At 35.3% G+C, this 18766-nt stretch overlaps 4 protein-coding genes across 4 annotated transcripts; 3 read left to right on the top strand and 1 right to left on the bottom strand.

The window, feature by feature from the left end:
- Positions 1 to 8165: 8165 nt before the first annotated feature.
- LOC106296442 (probable serine/threonine-protein kinase At5g41260) lies at positions 8166 to 11022 on the top strand. The gene is made up of 10 exons (XM_013732578.1): positions 8166 to 8277; positions 8367 to 8587; positions 8966 to 9101; positions 9196 to 9329; positions 9408 to 9513; positions 9579 to 9664; positions 9868 to 10089; positions 10170 to 10316; positions 10501 to 10614; positions 10712 to 11022. Exons 1-10 carry the CDS (start codon positions 8202 to 8204, stop codon positions 10940 to 10942), a joined length of 1473 nt encoding a protein of 490 aa, XP_013588032.1. The 5' UTR covers positions 8166 to 8201; the 3' UTR covers positions 10943 to 11022.
- A 311-nt stretch (positions 11023 to 11333) lies between these two features.
- Positions 11334 to 13465, bottom strand: LOC106326854 (myb-related protein 330-like). The gene is made up of 2 exons (XM_013764805.1): positions 13008 to 13465; positions 11334 to 12225 (listed from the first exon to the last, which is right to left on the bottom strand). Exons 1-2 carry the CDS (start codon positions 13303 to 13305, stop codon positions 11378 to 11380), a joined length of 1146 nt encoding a protein of 381 aa, XP_013620259.1. The 5' UTR covers positions 13306 to 13465; the 3' UTR covers positions 11334 to 11377.
- A 722-nt stretch (positions 13466 to 14187) lies between these two features.
- LOC106317829 lies at positions 14188 to 15677 on the top strand. Its single transcript, XM_013755643.1, has 4 exons — positions 14188 to 14640; positions 14733 to 14911; positions 14990 to 15344; positions 15425 to 15677. Exons 1-4 carry the CDS (start codon positions 14254 to 14256, stop codon positions 15506 to 15508), a joined length of 1005 nt encoding a protein of 334 aa, XP_013611097.1. The 5' UTR covers positions 14188 to 14253; the 3' UTR covers positions 15509 to 15677.
- A 176-nt stretch (positions 15678 to 15853) lies between these two features.
- LOC106321493 (60S acidic ribosomal protein P0-2-like) lies at positions 15854 to 18133 on the top strand. Its single transcript, XM_013759767.1, has 5 exons — positions 15854 to 16184; positions 16291 to 16359; positions 17177 to 17275; positions 17362 to 17754; positions 17845 to 18133. The coding sequence occupies exons 1-5, from the start codon at positions 15930 to 15932 to the stop codon at positions 17998 to 18000; spliced, it is 972 nt and encodes a 323-aa protein (XP_013615221.1). The 5' UTR covers positions 15854 to 15929; the 3' UTR covers positions 18001 to 18133.
- The last annotated feature ends 633 nt before the right edge of the window (positions 18134 to 18766 follow it).

Genomic DNA, 18766 nt, shown 5'->3' on the forward strand with positions numbered 1-18766 from the left:
AAGCTCAAGAGTCTTTAGATATCTGGATAAAATAATGGGCTTTGCTATATAGCCCACTTTTAAGCTTAGGCCCAAATAGTTTACCCAATAAGAGAGTAAAAGATCACCCCATTTATGGGGTTTGTATATGGTTGATGCTAGATTGTGAATCATTATTGTTTGCTTCTTGCTTAATCAATTTCCTCCATTTTTTGTTTATCTTTTTCTTAAGAGTAACTACTTAAGAGCATCATTATTAGAAAGTTCTTAGGGTGGGGTTCTTAGCGGAATATAAGAATCCGTCTCTTAACTTTTAACTAAAAAAGCTAAAAACCGGTTCTTAAAACTCTTATTTAAGAACTGGTTCTTAGTTTTTTTAGTTAAAAGTTAAGAGACGGGTTCTTATATTCTGCTAAGAACCTCACCATAAGAACCCCTCAACAATCATGCTCTTAGCTCAGATGTGATCTGATTCAGAGTTTATGTTTCATGTTAAGCATTGGGTCATTTAATAGGTTATATTGGATTCTGAACTCTTGGGCCATTTCTAATGGTACATCATTTCAAAGAAAAACATCAAAATGAAGAAAACTTTTTCAGTGGTATATCATTTTAGGAAAAATTAAAATCTAAATAATTTATCAAATTTAAAAGAATACAATACAAAACCTCATTTTGAAATACTTTATTTAATTACAAATTAATCATTAAGTTTTTAACTAGCTTTTTTTATATCAAAAAGATTAAATATTTATTTAGACTTTAACAAAAAAATTTAATATTTCCAGTAATGCAATTATAAATTTATATAAATTATTGTATATTCTATTAAAAACTATATTTATGTATATAATAAAGATTTAGTAAAAATAAAATTATAGGTAAAAATTATAAGTTTTAAAAATAAAAAAGCATTATAAAAATTTAACAAGAATTATTAATAAAAATATATTTGAAATATTATTTTTGAGAAGAAAAATGATAAGAACCATTGTAGCAAAACATAAACTCATTTGGAATTACATCACTTTGAAGGAATTATTAGAGATGCCACTTATTAAACCGACTAAAATATTATTCGGTTCTCGGTTCAGTTCTGATTCGGGTTTTTTGGTTTTTGGTTTTTCAGTTCTAGAGGTTTAGGATTCGTTCGAATGTTTAGAAAGTTTGATTCGGTTATAGTTAGGGATGTTAATTTCTGGGTTAGGGCATAACCCTCATTTGTGTAATATAAGCCCAACACTGTTTTAACCCAACCCTATTTAAACCATATTTTTAATTAAGGGTTAGGGCTTGTATAGGGTTAACCCATTAATTTTTTTCTTGCAAATCAATAACTCTTTTATATCAATTTTTGTTTTTAATTAAGCATGAAATTAAAAACCCAAAGCTTACATTGTTTTTATTTTATAACTGTAAATGTTTATCATGAAAATAAAAACCCAAAGTTTACAAATTTTTATTCATAATTGTATAATGTTTAGCATAAAAGTAAAAACTCAAAGTTGCACTCTTCCAGATTAGTGCTTGAACAGTTTTGGGGAGTAGACGGTTTATAAAAAGGTCAAAACACGACCTCCTACACTAAACGAAGATTCAGATGCCACAGTAGTAATAGGGATGCTGAAAATATCATGAGCGAGCAGAGCTAAGTCACCATATCTGTGCTCCTTATCTTTCTAGTAGTCTAACACTTCAAGATCTGAGAAAGCCAAGATATCAACCTTAGAATCAGCCAAATACATGTCCAGATTTTTCCTTTCGTTGTTCGAACCAAACTGGACATTCCTTTCAAGCTCAAGCAGGTCATATATTCAAACAAAATCGGAGATAAAGAAGCAATTAGCCAATTATTAAGAGGTTAAAATAAACAAGAAATTTATGTAAACTACTTACATCATCCAAATCACAAACTGATAAACTCACTGCCGAAACAAGTACACGTATATACTGGAGTGGAAGAGAAAAAACATGAAACAGTCTACAGAAGTAACGAAGCACAAGCAAGCTACGAGAACATGCTAAGACTACAAACACCACAAAGAGTTAAGTTGTAAGATCAGACAGTGACACAAACGATGACTTACAAGTTACAAAGATCATAACATCAATCTCAGAAGACACCAGAAGATTGAGAGATAACCTTCGATTTCGTTTTCAGAAGATCTGATGTGAGATAACTCTTTGCTTCTCTAACACTTGTTGCTTCTCCAACACTCATTGCTCTGCAACAAGACAACAAGAGAATAAGATATGAATCATTTCTCTACAAATTAAGCTCAAACACAAGAGCTAAGACAAGCTAATAAGAACAAACCCACAAACAAATTTAAAAATCCAGGACAGAGAGCGATGATGTGAAGAAGATCGAGAGTGCAACATACCTAGAAGATCGAGAGAGCCTTCGACTTCAACAAACCCAGAAAGAGTGCTTCGAATCGTCACAGAACAAACCCAAAAGGAAGCTTCAAACCCTTAGATTTCGATTTCAGAGGAAACCCTTCGAATACGTGTTCTGTATGTAACTCCGACGAAGCTCTTCGAATCAGCCTCCGCGGATACTGTCCAGACTCTGCCGATTGTTTCGATTCTCGGTTTGGTTCGAGTAACAAAATTGTTAAAATAATATCATAATATTAGAACTTAGTTTCAATACATTCGAGTACATATCTAGAAAACAAATAATATTATAACTTAGTTTCAATCTTTCATCTTTAATCTTTGAAAGAGGAAATCTAAGAATATATACTATTAAAAATATCATTTAAAAAAATAATAACATTTTGGTGTTTATAACCTTCTTTTGAGAATCAATCCAATCAGAAGCGGTCTCACTTTGAGAAGAGATGTGGCACGTGCCACATACTAATTAATATAAATTTCTTGTGAAATGCTTGTACAAATAAAGATGAGTATTTTTTGGATTTAAATGGCTACATTGTGTCCCACCCAAAACCAAGTTTAACTCGGTTTAGCTATCTTTCTATTCTTTTGTGTTTTACACTCTTTTAATTACTTTTAATTTTAAAAAAAAGTTCCTTAATTTTTGCTACCTAAAAATATTTTTTTGTTTTCTCAATTTCTACACACTTAATTACCATTTCATAAATATTTTTCGTTTTTCTCTTATTTTAGCTACATAAAACTATTCTTCTCTGTTGATAATCTTTTTTCTTTAGAAAACAAGGCTCCTAGAACCCTTTTTTTTACTGTAGCTTTAAAAACTAGTTAAAACATGATTGCTAATTTATATGATTGTAGATAGAAATTAAAGATAAAACCACTTGATAAAACCCAAACAATAAGCCTCATTAACAATCACATCCTTGCTTTTTTGAACTTCATGCTCCAATCTATAACATAACATTAAAATAAATTAATTAAAAAACTTACACCTATTCAATAAACACAAATTTAAATACGTACCGAGAAAAACTCATTATTTCTACAGTTTTTATGTTATTATCCTCTAGAAATTGGATGTGATCCGGTTTTGTTTGCATGAGATTGTATACCACCAACAGGTTGTAGCCTTTGCCTCATAAATTATTGAATAGGTGTAAGCTTTTTAATTAATTTAATGTTATGTTATAGATTGGAGCATGAAGTTCAAGAAAGCAAGGACTTAATATGTTATATTATATTGGGAGTGGTTGAGCTTTATCAAATGTTTTAGGTTTAAATTTTTATCTACAACCATATAAATTAACAATCATACTTTAAAGGGGGGAGGGTGTTATTGGGACAAAAATTTGTGTGGAATTTGAGAATTTTTAAAGTTGAAAGATTTTAAGTTGAGTTGATTTAACAAATATTTTATCAACTATTTTGTATGAATTTCTGTTGATTGTTATAGAATTTTATAGATTTGCATACATATTTTTTCATAAGAAATCTCCTCTTTTTTTTTTTGAACAACAAGAAATCTCCTCTTAAGGTAATATATAAAAGTCTTTTTAGAAAACTACCAATCTTTTGTACGTCAAATATATATATATATATATATATAATATTTCGTTCATGAGCTACATAGAGGTAATCTCTTCATTTTCACCATTATTATATAAAGTCTTGCTTCCTAGATGCAAAGATAAGAATGGCCTAGTTCCACTACAAGAAAACATCATGTATCCCGACTAATTTTTTTGACAATCATGGTTCTCGCAAAATTTTCGACGAGTAAGCCAGGCCATAGCGATAACACTCTTCTTTGTCGGAATCTTGTAGGAAGTTACCGACAAACAAATGTTCTCGTAAACTTCTAAGAAAGTAGCGTCGGAATATTCCGAGAAACAGACTTTCTCGAAAACCTCTAGAAAATGTTGTCGGGAGGTTCTTGGTACATACCAACAGATGAGACGTCTCAGTATTTGATCGAAAATTTTCACGGAATATAATCGGTAATAAATAGATAGCACGTGTCGCCATTAGTTATTGTGTTGAGGAAATTCCGAGGAGAACCACCGTTGAAAACTACCGAGAAGAACCGCTGTCGAAAGTTTCCGAGGACTGTGTCATCGCAAATTTCTCTGATTCTAATTTACTTTGCCGCCTTGTAATTTGAAATCCATTGAATTTCCCGCTTAAAATTCAATATTTTAGTTTCTGAGCACAAACCGTGATAGCACCGTCCGAACCTCCTTCTATATATATGTCTCGTGATATTTCTCCCATCAAAAATTGCATCTCCTGGGTTCCTTCCTCTGTCTTTTTTTTTGTTTGCTTACGCTTTGGTGACATGGGTTCCTCTGTCGCTATTACTCTATCAGCTTTCAGGTATTATCAAGCTCTCCTTACTCTGTCTCTTACGATACCACAATACTCTTGACTTTGTTTCTTTTAATTTCTTTGTACATTGATGATTGCTACAAAAGCATAGCACAAACTATTCAAGAACTGTCTCAAAACAGAGCATGAACGATTCAAGAACTGTCTCAAAAACAGAGCATGAACGATTAAGATCTGTCTTAAAAACAGAGCATGAAAGATTTAAGAATTGTCACAGAGAAAACAACAGAACCCAAATCAGGGTAAAGACATAAGAACTCAGCAGAACCCGAATCTAAAATGGCAAATGATATGAAGAATTTTTTTTAAAGTCTTGATAGCTTTGTCGGAAATTATTCAGAGATCCCCAATTATTTTCAGATATCCATTCCGTCTATTTACCGAGAAATGCTCAGAAATTTGAAGGAAATAGCCGATCTCCAATTATTTTCAGATATCCATTCCGTCTATTTACCGAGAAATGCTCAGAAATTTGAAGGAAATAGCCGATCTCCAATTATTTTCAGATATCCATTCCGTCTATTTACCGAGAAATGCTCAGAAATTTGAAAGAAATAGCCGATGACTTTGCGATCCTTAGTTTCATCGAAACTTCGATCTCGGAAATTAGCAATAAGATTTCGACAAACCTTACCGACAACATACCGAGAACATTTATATGTCAGTAACTTTCCGAGAATTTAGTGACAACCTTGATTTTCCGAGACCCAAACTCCGACTATTTGTAGTTTCTCGGAAATTCACCGGACATCGTCGATTCCGATGAGACTACGACAATTGTTGCCGTCGGGATTTGGGTGTTTTTCTTGTAGTGTTATGTAGTTTTTCGTGAATGACGAAGTAAGACAAAGAGATTACATTTCTCCATGGCTTGATTCTTGGGTCAATCATCGTCTTCTTCTCCACTTGTCTTTTCATGGATTTGGTTCATACTCTGAAAGATTGGTCTCATATGGTGTCAATTTCTTCTTTATACAAAATTGAAATGGACAAATGTTGAAATTATCACTTTTTTGAGTAACATTCGTAAAGAATTGAAGTGTGTGTTTTTATCATACAGATTTTACAAATCTTACAAGTAAACATGATATTTTCAAAGCTGAGTCTCATGAGTAAAAATATAAAGAATTTATATCCCAATAACAATAGAGTTTGATAGAATTACTAAATCAATGAAAATCAAACTTTTTGAATAATCAAAGATTGTAAATGGATTTTAGAAATTCCTAAACCAATAACCAAAGATTTTATTAAAACTTAAAAAATCCATAAACCAATAACAAAGGAATCTTAAAATTTCATAATTCTCCTAGAATCCTTGCACCAATAACCCCCCCTAACTAGTTTTTAAATCTAAAGCCAAAAAAAAAAAAAAGACTGTAGGAACCTTGTTTCTAGTCTCTGTTTCTACACTCTTTTAATCACTTTTTTATAATTTTTTTTCCTTTTTCCTTTATTTTTCCTACCTAAAACTATTTTTTTTGTTTTCTCAAATTTCTACACACTTACTTAGCATTTCAAAAAATATTTTTCACTTTTCTCTTATTTTTGCTACATAAAACTATTCTTCTTTCTTCATAATATTTTTTTTAATAATAAATTTTCCATGATAAAAACTATAATTTTTCAAGTTTCACTCTTAACAAATATTTCTATTATTTTAAAATTTTAAATATTTAGATTAATAAAACTAAAAGTAATAAAGGTTTTTAATTATTATATGCAGTAATTTATAATATTACTTAAAATGAAGGTTTATCATTATGAAAAATAACTATCAAAAAGTTATGAAAATTATTATTTCTTTATATTGTTCATTAAGAAAACAAGATGTAAAATTTTAGTGATTGATATAATTTTAAAATTTTTAATAAAGTCCAATTCGCTAAATTATTTAATATATTAATATATTATTTATTTGTAGTGCCATCCTTTAAATAATTTTCTAGATCCCCCCATGTATCCTAGCCCTGGGCAAAAAAGACCAGAACCGAACCGATAATATTGCTTTTATATGTGGTTGAATGATGCTAGATTGTGAATCATTATTGTTTGGTTAGTCTGTTTTCTCCATTTTTTGTTTAATTATTAGCTTAGATATGATCAGATTCAGAATTTATGTTTCGTGTGTAAGCAATAGTGTGGTGCATATAACATGTTTGAGGTTTGGATCATCTATATGTCCGTGACTACTAAGTATACGTGCATGCATTGGCATCATATAATAATATGACATTTAGACTTAATACATGCACTCGAAATTATAGGGGGTGAAAGTTCTTACTGAGAGATTTTGAGCCTAACCAAAATCATTGTTTACAACTTTACATCCTCTTACCGGGTTCTGACTCTCGGTTTAACTGGTCCTTCTTTTTGCGGCAAGCCTAAGTGATTGGCAAAGACCTCTGGTTTGGAGCTTTTTCTTGTTGTGTCTGTTCCGGCGTAGGCTAGACTGAATCGTTGTTTAGCTTTATTTTTCTTTCATCTGCTTCTTTTTTCCATTGTAATTCTGTCAAAAATTTGAAAAATTGGTAATAATATCTTTACATTTTTACCAAAAAAAAAAAAAAAAATTACATCCTCTTTGGAATATTAGAATGAAGGGTTTATTTATTTATAAGAATTTCATGTTTGTGCTATTGGATAGTATTTGTATGAAATTTACAAAACAAATTGTCTTATGGAATTTCAAGTATATATGTCAGCTCGTAGAGTTTGTGAGAGTTTTTGTTTAATTAAGAGACTAGAGGCTAGATCCATGTAGGTTTTTTGTTTTAATATGTGCCTATGATTTTCTATGTATACATGCAATGATTTATGTATATATACCAAAACGAGCGCCCCATTATACATACTAGAGTTTCTAGAGGGTCTATGGCCAGCAATGAAAAATATATATCAAACGATTTGATGACGATATATATGTTTATAAGAGTCACAGCATGGAGGTTGGAGGATGACATGATTTTATGAGCTGAGATTATTAAGATGGGTATTACACTTCCAATACTAATAAAATAAATTCTCATGAAAACAGTTTTAGGCTAAAACTAAATGCATCTAAGATGCATGATCCATTGTAAATAGACTCTACTGTTAGGCTAAAATGAAGACAAAAACTCAAAAAATATATTATGTTTTGTTTCTGAAAAAAAAAACATGCAAGGTTTCATGCTCAAATGAAGAAATCAAATGTAACAAGCAAACTAAATTCATTATAATATATCAACTTTCTGTTGACATTTTACGTATTTAAATAATATAAATCCACGTTGATTGTTTCAGAAGTATTATATTGTTAATCGACTATTTAATTACAAAATATTGAAGTTATTTATTTTTAAAAATATATAATTGTTCCTCGACGCGGGAGTTCCACCAAGAACTTCAAAGTTTAAGTCAACCAAAGAAAAAAACCAATCTCGTTGCCGGCGATGGGCTGCATTTGCTTCAAGCCTTTTCGCCGCTCGCCTTCTCCGTCGATTAAATCCTCAATCATCAAACAAATAAGTAAAAATCCAAGCCAGTTACTCCCCTTATGCGTTTTAAGAAGACGACCATCGAGAAACTAACCTCCTTGTCGTTTTTTTCTTCTACAGATAGCAACGAAGATGAGGACGGAAGCTCATGTCCGAGTTTCCGAGAATTCAGTTTGGAACAGCTGAAGGTAGCCACCAACGGATTCTCAGCCGACAACATCGTGTCGGAACACAACGAGAAGGTTCCTAACATCGTCTACAAAGGGAGCCTCAACGACGGTCGAATGATTGCTGTTAAGCGATTTCAGAGGCTTTCATGGCCTAATCCTTCCGAATTCATCGTTAGTGGTCTTTACTCTATTGATACTTACTGATAAAATAAATAAAAAACGAACAATTTATCATCTAAATATTGTATTTGGATGCAAATACTAACTACAAAAATGTTTCGTCTGGATGATATGTATTACAAAAACGAACATGACCTAAATATATGTTTGATTTATTCATGTGAACAATCTAACTGGTGTTCATTGTCTTTTGACTTGGTTGGTTGAGAACTTTCTCTTGAATGCATGTGGTTATGTTCAAGATTATGATCTGTTGCAGATGTTAATTTCTTGTTGACTTCGTAAACAATACATATTACGTGCTAGCATGATCTATTGCACATTGAAACTTTCTTGAATATGGCTTTGTGTTCTTTTTTTTTTTTTCAGGAAGAAGCACAAGCAGTGGGGAGGTGTAGGAGTGAGGGTATGGCTAATTTGATCGGTTGTTGCTCAGAGGGTCATGAGAGGCTTCTCGTTGCTGAGTACATGCCTAATGGAACACTAGCAAAGCATCTCTTCCACTGTGAGAGAGTCAACTTTATTACACTGCTTGATAATCTCATGCATGCCTGTGATCTCGTTGGCATAATTTGAATCTAACAAATGATTTTTTTCAGGGGAGAAACGACCAATGAAATGGGAAATGAGGTTGAGAGTTGCGTTACATACTGCCACAGCTTTGGAGTACTGTAATGATAGGGGAATAGATTTGTACCATGACCTTAACACCTACAGAATATTGTTTGATAAGGTTAATAAATTTTCATTTTCTTAGGTTTGATAAGTGTAATAATTATCATAACTTACCTACTTTAAGTTTCTCAAACAGGTTGGGAATCCAAGGCTTTCTTGTTTTGGTCTCATGAAGTGTAGCAGAGAGGGGAAGAGTTACAGCACCAATTTAGCATTTGCTCCTCCTGAATATTTACGTCTAGGTATGTACTTTTCTCAAGAGAAAACTTCTTAAGAATATTCTAACTTTATAATGTAACTTTGCTAGGTACTGTGGTACCAGAGAGTGTCATATTCAGCTTTGGTACCTTATTACTGGATCTTATGAGTGGCAGACATATTCCACCAAACCATGTAACTTTCTTCTCTCTTGAGCTAAATGTCTGTTTGTACTCAACAAGTGAATTGGTTCTTTGTTAAGTAGACTCTAGACTGTGATTAGTGCATTCTGAGGCATCATTTGATTTTTTTTTTTTTGAATGAATTTTAAATTTATTCACCTCAAAAATCATTTTATTATTATTACGTAATGTATCTGGGTTTATCTGTCATTCCAGGCACTTGATCTGTTCCGCGGCAAAAACTACTTGGTGCTAATGGATTCAGCTCTGGATGGTCAGTTCTCTGATGAGGATAGAACAGAACTAATTCACCTAGCTTCCCGCTGTCTGCGTCCTGAACCAGACAAGAGGCCAAACATAAAGTTTCTTTTGTCGGCTCTTTCAAGACTTGAGAAACGAGCTGAGTCGTGGCCAAATGTCAAAGGAGAAAACATCCCTGTAAGTCATGACATGACCACATTGATTCTTCCAATGTTTTCAGGTTGTGCATGTGTATTCATGGGATTTTATAATGACAGGCTCCACTGTACACGAAACCTTCAACAAAGAAGTCATTGCGCTTGAGCCCTTTTGCAGAAGCATGCTGGAGAGTGGACCTATGTAGCATACATGAACTTCTAGAGAAACTCGGATATGGAGAGGATGATGTTGCAGTCACAAATGAGGTACTGTATATATATTTGTGAGAAACATAATGAACGTCTACGCTAATTTTTTAAAAGATCTTTCTAGAAAATCCATTTCGTTTAGGCCTTATTCGCTGATTAGGCGCATAAACCGGTTTTTAGAACACTGATCTTTTGATACCTCTAAATATCTCATCCTGAGGTTGCCAAAAATACATTGCAGTTCTCATTCCAAATGTGGACGGGTCGAATGCAAGAGAATACAGATTACAAGAAGCATGGAGATGCTGCATTTCGTGCTAAGGATTATGAAACCGCAATTGAATTCTACACAGAGGTATCATTATAAATCATCAAGAAACCTTCTCTTCCCCTCTCCCCCCCCACCCACAAAAAACATTAGATATAAAGATATGCTATTCTTTTATGAACAGTTCATGAGCGGAGCACCAGTGGTATCACCAACAGTACTAACCAGACGGTGTCTATGTTACCTAATGAACGATATGTTCAGCGAGGCTCTAAGCGATGCGATGCAAGCTCAGGTTGCATCTCCAGAGTGTTCAACCGCTCTCTACTTACAAGCTGCGTGTCTCTTAAAGCTTGAGATGGAAGCTGAAGCTAAAGAAGCACTTAGACATGGTTCATCTCTTGAAGCTTTTTAGAGTTCCCAACAACTACAACAAAATTAAGATTTGTACAGCTTCTTTCTCTCCATACGTATATATATATATATATACGTATTTAGAAAATGTCAATACATACATAGCATATATACTTGTTTGATTGTTTGGCTTTTGTTTGCTAAAACCAGAATTTTCTTGCTGTTTTGCCTTGATATTAACTGGATTGTGTTTCTCCTTTTCTTACACGTTCACACTAATTAGTAGTGTCTTGATATTAAGCATCATTGTAGGGTTGATGTGAAGTCATGTGACAAAGTATTATACAAGTCCCATGGAATTTTGAAAAGACTCGAATCTCATAGCTATAGAAACTATTTCTACTAAATTACATCACAACTTCAATTACAAGTGAAACTCAATCTTCTGAAAGAACAAAAAAAAAGGTGAACAAATCTGAAGAAGAAAATGCAATTTTTATGTAGACAGGACATTGGTTCTGCTCTTTCCTTGTTCAGACACAAGACAATGATCTCGATGTCCTCTTGTCCCCTGTGGCCTTAACCGACCAGCTGCTTCCTCCATCGCTCTCACGCTGCTGCTCTCCAAACCGCTTCTCAACCATGCGAGGCTGCTTATATCAGTCGCTATAGCAGCTAGTTCATAACTAGGGAACGTTGGTGGGTCCAAGTAGTCCACAAACTCTGGACCCAACAATGAGTCTTTCTGAGAAACGCTGCAACACCCACTTCCGCATTTCTGAGGCACAAACCGTTCGCTGTAAGCTCCTTCAACCAATCTCAGCATTGCTGTGTCTTGTTTACACGACTGGAACTTGTTTTGGTTTAGTGTATGTGGAGTGGAAGACCCTTCCATGTGGTTGTAAGGGTTAAAAGAACTGAGTTTGGCCACTGGGCGGAAAAGGGTTGGAGGATCATTACATACTTGCCTAGAAATGTCTTCCTCGTTTGCTTTGTCTGAGGGTTGTTCTTCGGATATGTTCATGGAGGTGGCTTCTTTGCCGTCTGAAGATACAATTGGAGTAGTTACATGGCCGCCACCGCCACCACCGCCGCCTGATGATAAAGTTTCTTCAGATGATGCGAAGGTGTTCATCGTTCTGTCGAGTCTAGAATCTTGCAGGAGTAAGTTTCCAGTCGGTGTGTTTGTTGTCGGCGTTTCGAAGTCTGTGCATCGACGTCTTAGAGTGGCGTTCCAGTGGTTTTTGATAGCGTTGTCTGTTCTTCCTGGGAGGAGCTTAGCGATAATAGACCATTTGTTTCCGTGGATGGCGTGTGCTGTGATGATAGCCTCGTCCTCTACCTCTTTATAAACCCAAAAGTACAAAGACAAAGAAGTGTTTGATTTAGTTTTACTGATCAAATCCTACCGAAGCAGAGAATTACTATGACACAAAAATAACGCAAAACTTGCGAATACTCAACCAATGCACACACCCTTGGAAGCTAGAACCAAGCAACACCAAATATAGCCACGCAAAGTTACTATCCTCAAATAAAACTAACTTTGTTCGTTTGGGATTCAAAGGAGAAGCTCACAAATCACAATCCATGTTCCACAGCAATCTAAAATTTCAAGCTCATAAACATAGATCCAAAGGTTAATCCTTTCTCAGTCCACACTGAAAAGGAGTAGTGATTCCGCAGCCACAAGATTCATAAATTCACTCTTTTTCAAACTCAGAAATACAGATCCAAAGGGTACTCTTTTCCAGGTTAATTCTCAGTTCACACTGAAACGGATCACAATTCACAAGCATACGAGCAACCACAAGAATCAAAAAGATTACATTTTTTTTTCCAAATTCAGAAACACAGATCCAAAGGTTAATCCTTTTTCAATTTTCTTTTTAGTTTAATTGAAACCAACGAGTATTTTCACAGCTAAGAACCAGGCAAGGCTCTCATATCTCTGCCGTCAAGTTCACAATTCAATTCCATTTCACAGACAATCATCACCCTAGATTCATCAGTTCACAACGGATGATTCAAACCTCAAAAGGGCAAATGATCACATGAACAATTCGATCGAAAATCAAAATCCCCAATTGAAAATCAAAGACTCTAAATTGAGGTTTAGTCTATACCAGTGAAAGGGTTACGTTTAAGAGATGGATCAAGCTGATTACCCCACCGAAGACGACAAGACTTGCCCGACCGACCAGGAATACTCCGCGCCATCGAACTCCAATTCCTCGGTCCGAACTTCTCCACGAGCTCACTCAACATAACGTCTTCCTCCCGAGACCACGTCCCTTTGATCCTCTTCTTTCTCCTCCTTCCGCTCGTCCCTTCTCCAACGAACATCGCCACACCATCATCTCTTCTTCCACCCGCCACCGCCATCTCTCCAATCCCCGATCGTCTCCACATCTCTCCCTCCATACGTTTCCCTCTCTCTCTCTCTCTCTCTCTCTCTCACCTACCGGACTTAACTGTCTAAAGCGTTGGTCTCGTTGGTGTCGCGTGAAGACACGCTCGTAGGGTAAGGGCAAACAGGGGTTGTTGACGTTTTGCCACAATCACTCAGATCGGGAACCAGCGTATGCTGTTGCCGTTGGTTGTGAAAGGATTATTTTTTTTTATTTTTTTAAACAATATAAAATCAAAGATAAAAAAATTCAATAAAATTTTTAAATTAGAATTATAAAAATACTAAAATATATCTATTATATTTTAACTAATATTAAAAACAAAAAACAAATTTCTATAATTTTTCAAAAATTAAAACTATAAATTTCTAAATATAATTTTATATTTATTATAGTATTATAATTTTTGATACTTTTATAAATATATAAAATGTAAATCTTGTTAATTTATTATTTAACTGATGTTGTATTTGGTAGTTAACCAGTCATAAATATTTCGCAAACGCACCAATTTTCAACCGCAAAACCAGTCATACAAATCTCCTAAAACTGCTAGAAATCGCAACCAGCCGCACCTGCAAACTTTCGTAACCGCAACCGCAACTAATGCGTTTGAATTACTCAATTCCTAACAAGCATTGGTCTCGCTGCTTATCTTTATTATTATTATACTCTTTCACCCTCTGAATTTACATTTACCATATTACCCTTACCGTTAATTCATTGTCTTAGCTTTAACGAGGATATTTAAGTAAACTCAATAAAACGGAAGATATCCGGATGTTGATCGCTTTCCGGTATGGCGGGAAATTTCACTGCTAAATTAGTAAATTAACCCGTCGTAATTTTTCTCCGGTTTAGTTTTATACCGGTATTGGGATTTTACCGGTTCGTTACAAAACATTATCCGATAAGTGAGGATTTTATCTTAACTGAGTTCTGTCGGAAAGAGACGAAGACGATGATGAAGCTGCAAGGAGGACTTCTCCAATGGAGTCCAAGCAGCTTAATTCCCTCCATCAACACGGCGATCAGAACAACGCGTCTCTCTATCTCCGCCTGCGTCGTGGAGCGGAACCACCAGCTGACGGCGAGGGAGAGGCGGCAGCTCCGGAACGAGAGGAGGGAGAGCAAATCGGGGTACAGCTGGAGAGAGGAAGTGGAGGAGCGTCTGATCAAGAAAACGAAGAAACGTTACGCGTCGTGGGCGGAGGAGCTGAATCTGGACACTTTGGCTGAGGCGGGTCAGCAGTGGTGGGTGGTTAGAGTCTCGAGAGTAAGGGGTCACGAGACTGCTCAGGTCTTGGCTCGAGCTCTCGCTCGTCAGTTCCCTGAGATGGAATTCACGGTAAAACTTCATTTTACTGAGTTTTTGAGAAAATTGATGAGCAAATCTTTGAGAAAGTTGATTACTTGATGTTGAAAGGAATGGCTTTTCAGGTGTATGCTCCGGCTGTTCAGGTGAAGAGGAAGCTAAAGAACGGTTCTATATCTGTTAAACCGAGACCGGTGTTCCCGGGTTGTATTTTCATCAGATGTATATTGAACAAAGAGATTCATGACGCCATAAGAGAAGTTGAGGGAGTTGGAGGTTTCATTGGTTCAAAAGTTGGAAACACGTGAGTGTTCTCACTCTTATGACTCTATGTGTGTGTTATGGTTTTGCGAATTGATTTGTGTCTGCGTTTTGTTTGTAGCAAGAGACAAATTAATAAACCGAGACCGGTGGATGATAGTGACTTGGAAGCAATTTTCAAACAAGCGAAAGAAGAGCAAGAGAAAGCAGACAGTGAGTTTGATGAGGGAGAACGAGCTGAGGAAGAAGCTAGTTTAGCATTGCAGAAAGCTCTTGCATCTAATTCAGATGGTACTGAGACAGTAGAATCTCTAGCAGAAACTAAACCGGAAAGGGCTCCGAGGAAAGCTACTCTTGCCACTGAAACAAAGGCCAAGAAGAAGAAACTTGCTGCCGGTTCTACAGTTCGGGTTCTATCAGGGACATTTGCGGAGTTTGTTGGCAACCTAAAGAAACTGAACCGTAAAACCGCAAAGGTACTAACTAGCTTCTTGTAAGAATAAAGAAACTGATTAAATTGTCACAAATGTCTTTAGACTTGTATTGTGTGATGCAGGCAACGGTGGGCTTCACTTTGTTTGGGAAGGAGACTCTAGTGGAGATTGACATCACTGAACTTGTTCCTGAGATTCAGTCTTAAACATTGTTCACAACATGTGATTTTTGTTATTTAGTTTGCAAAGAAAATGCATTAACGCTCCAGATGCTTGGGCAATGATTTTGTATCTTCCTTGGAAAAATAAGTTCAGAAAAATCAAACATCTTGCTGTTGTTTTTAACAAACTCTCCTGAACTGTGTGCCGTTTTAATATCTCATAATCAGAACGCGTGCTGTTGTTTTCTAATTGGTATGAAATAGTATTGGGCCCAGTTCTAGAAAAGGAGAAAAGGCCCAATAACATTAAAGTAAACCAGAGCCGTCAGATCTATAAAGAAATAAGTAAACAGTTACTAACCGTCAAATTCATATCGTCAAGAAGAAGCCATAGGTTCATTTATAAAACGAAAACCCTAGCTGTTTCCGTCACTCTCTGAACAGAAGAACTCGAGTCTTAGCAACAATGGTGAAGGCAACAAAGGCGGAGAAGAAGATCGCTTACGACGCGAAGCTATGCCAGCTCATCGACGAGTTCACACAGATCTTAGTCGTCGCCGCCGACAACGTGGGATCGACTCAGCTCCAGAACATCAGGAAAGGTCTTCGCGGAGACTCAGTGGTGCTCATGGGAAAGAACACTATGATGAAGCGTTCGGTTAAGATCCACGCTGAGAATACAGGAAACGCTGCAATCCTCAATCTCATGCCCCTCCTTCAGGTTCGATTTTACATTTTGAGATTTTCTAAAAGTTTTTTTTTAATCGTAAAATCTGATTTTTTTTTTTTTTTAATTGAGATGGTTATGTGTTTTTGTGTGTGTTTAGGGAAATGTTGGTTTGATCTTCACCAAGGGTGACCTTAAGGAAGTGAGCGAGGAAGTTGCCAAGTACAAGGTTTGTAATATAGCTTTGAATCTTGTATACATGAGTGGTTTCTTATTTGTTATCAGTTTAGTTCAACATTTTTGCTGTCGGATCGTGACTCGAATCTGTAACATTGTTCTTAATAGATACTGTCTTCTGCTTCGACTTGTTCATGACAATCCTTAACACTGTTCTTAATATGTCTGCCTGGTAATCTTGTTAGCAAGTGTTACTAAGTACATTGTTGGTTTCATCTATCGTGTCTTGCTTGTCTGTTAATAGCTTTGAATCTTGTGTTTTGTTCTGAATTTTAGCTGTCGGGGATCTTGACGAATCCTTAAACATTGTTCTTAATAGCTACTGTCTTCTGGTTCAACTTGTTCGTGACAATCCCTAACTCTGTTCTTAATATGTCTGCCTTGTAATCTTGTTTGCAAGTGTGTGTATATATAGCTTTGAATCTTGTAGACATGAATGGTTTCTTACGTAACTATCTGTTTATATCAGTTTTGTTCCGCATATTAGCTGTTCGTTTATGACTAATCCATAGCTCATGTGTACCTTAAATACTGTCTAAATCTGTTATTAATGTCTGCCTTGTAATCTTGTTAGCATGTGTATATAGCTTTGAATCTTGTAGACATGAATGGCTTCTTACATAACTATCTGTATATATCAGTTTAGCTCCTCATATTAGCTCTTCGTTTATGACTAATCCATACCTCATGTGTAGCTAAAATGATTACTGTCCTTTACATTTGTAGTGGATTTCTTAAATATTTATTGGTTCCTCAATGTGATTTGATTGACATTGAACTCTCTACTAAATGAAGTGTAATATGAACAGGTTGGTGCTCCTGCTCGTGTGGGTTTGGTTGCCCCTATTGATGTGGTTGTCCAACCTGGTAACACCGGTCTTGATCCATCCCAAACATCTTTCTTCCAGGTTTGGTTTAATCATGCTTAGTAATACTCTTGACTTGTTAAAGTTATAATTAGCTTATTAATTTGTTTTTTTTTTGTGATTTTTAGGTTCTTAACATTCCTACTAAGATTAACAAGGGAACAGTCGAAATCATCACCCCTGTTGAGCTCATCAAGCAAGGTGACAAGGTCGGGTCTTCTGAAGCCGCCCTTCTAGCCAAGCTAGGGATCAGACCGTTCTCTTACGGTCTTGTCGTCCAGTCGGTTTATGACAATGGCTCGGTCTTCAGCCCTGAGGTTCTTGATCTCACGGAAGATGATCTTGTCCAAAAGTTCGCCGCTGGTATCTCCATGGTCACTTCATTGGCTCTAGCTATCTCTTACCCTACCCTTGCTGCTGCCCCGCATATGTTCATCAATGCCTACAAGAATGCGTTAGCTATCTCTGTTGCCACTGAGTACACTTTCCCCCAAGCAGAGAAGGTTAAAGAGTTCTTGAAGGTTAGTCATCAGATTGAGCAACTTTTGAAGCGTTGATTATTGTATTGTTTGTGTATTGATGTTGATTTTCTGGTCTAATCTTGAATACAGGATCCGAGCAAGTTTGCTGTTGCTGTAGCGGCAGTGTCTGCTGATGCGGGTGGTGGTGCCTCAGCTGGAGCTGCCAAGGTAGAGGAGAAGAAGGAAGTGGTTGAGGAATCAGATGAAGAAGACTATGGTGGTTTTGACATGTTCGGTGATGAGTAGATTAATATATCTATCAATGTTTCCTTTTTGTCGAAGCTATAAGTTTTGCGTTCGTTTACAGTATGATGTTTTCTGTTTTCTAGATCTTGGCCAGTTCAAATTTATGCAATTGTCTTTTTAGTTTGAATGTGTTTCATTCTTTAGTCTTTGATAAATTTCTCGTCTTTTCTCTCTCTAAAACATATAATATAGACGGATTATTTAGCAAAATATTATAGGAAAAATTGGAGAAATAGGACACTTCGAATTTTGATTTATCATTGTATTGTTGTCCTATTAAGATTTTAAATAATGTTAATACAATTATACCTTTATATTATTAAAATTTTAATTTAATTAAAATATAGAATGTTTATTAATTAGATTTATTTATAATTGATTTTTTTTTAAAAAATCAAATTTATTTATAATTGTTTTTACATTAGAAATAGAAAGAAAAAAACAAAAGCATTATCAGCTACGTAATTTTGTCTGTTTTATTCTTTCTTCTTCACAATTGAAGGTACGACATTTTTCGCAAATACTTTTATGAGGTTTCTATTCCTTCTTTTTTATCTTCTCAGATTATTGTGCCCATCTTTACTTGATATTCTTCCTAGCTTCTTTGATTTTGCATGGTGTCATGTGAAGATGGTTTATAGTAGGCGAGAAACATATTCTTTTTTAAGGCGTCGTATAAGGTAAAAGGTAAAAGGTAGAACATATTATGGCACGTAATGTAGCCAATCTCTATCATTGTATTGTGGTTATATGGCGTTATCAAGCT

Source organism: Brassica oleracea, chromosome C1 (genome assembly GCF_000695525.1).
Source record: "Brassica oleracea var. oleracea cultivar TO1000 chromosome C1, BOL, whole genome shotgun sequence".
Classification (NCBI taxonomy): Eukaryota; Viridiplantae; Streptophyta; class Magnoliopsida; order Brassicales; family Brassicaceae; genus Brassica; species Brassica oleracea.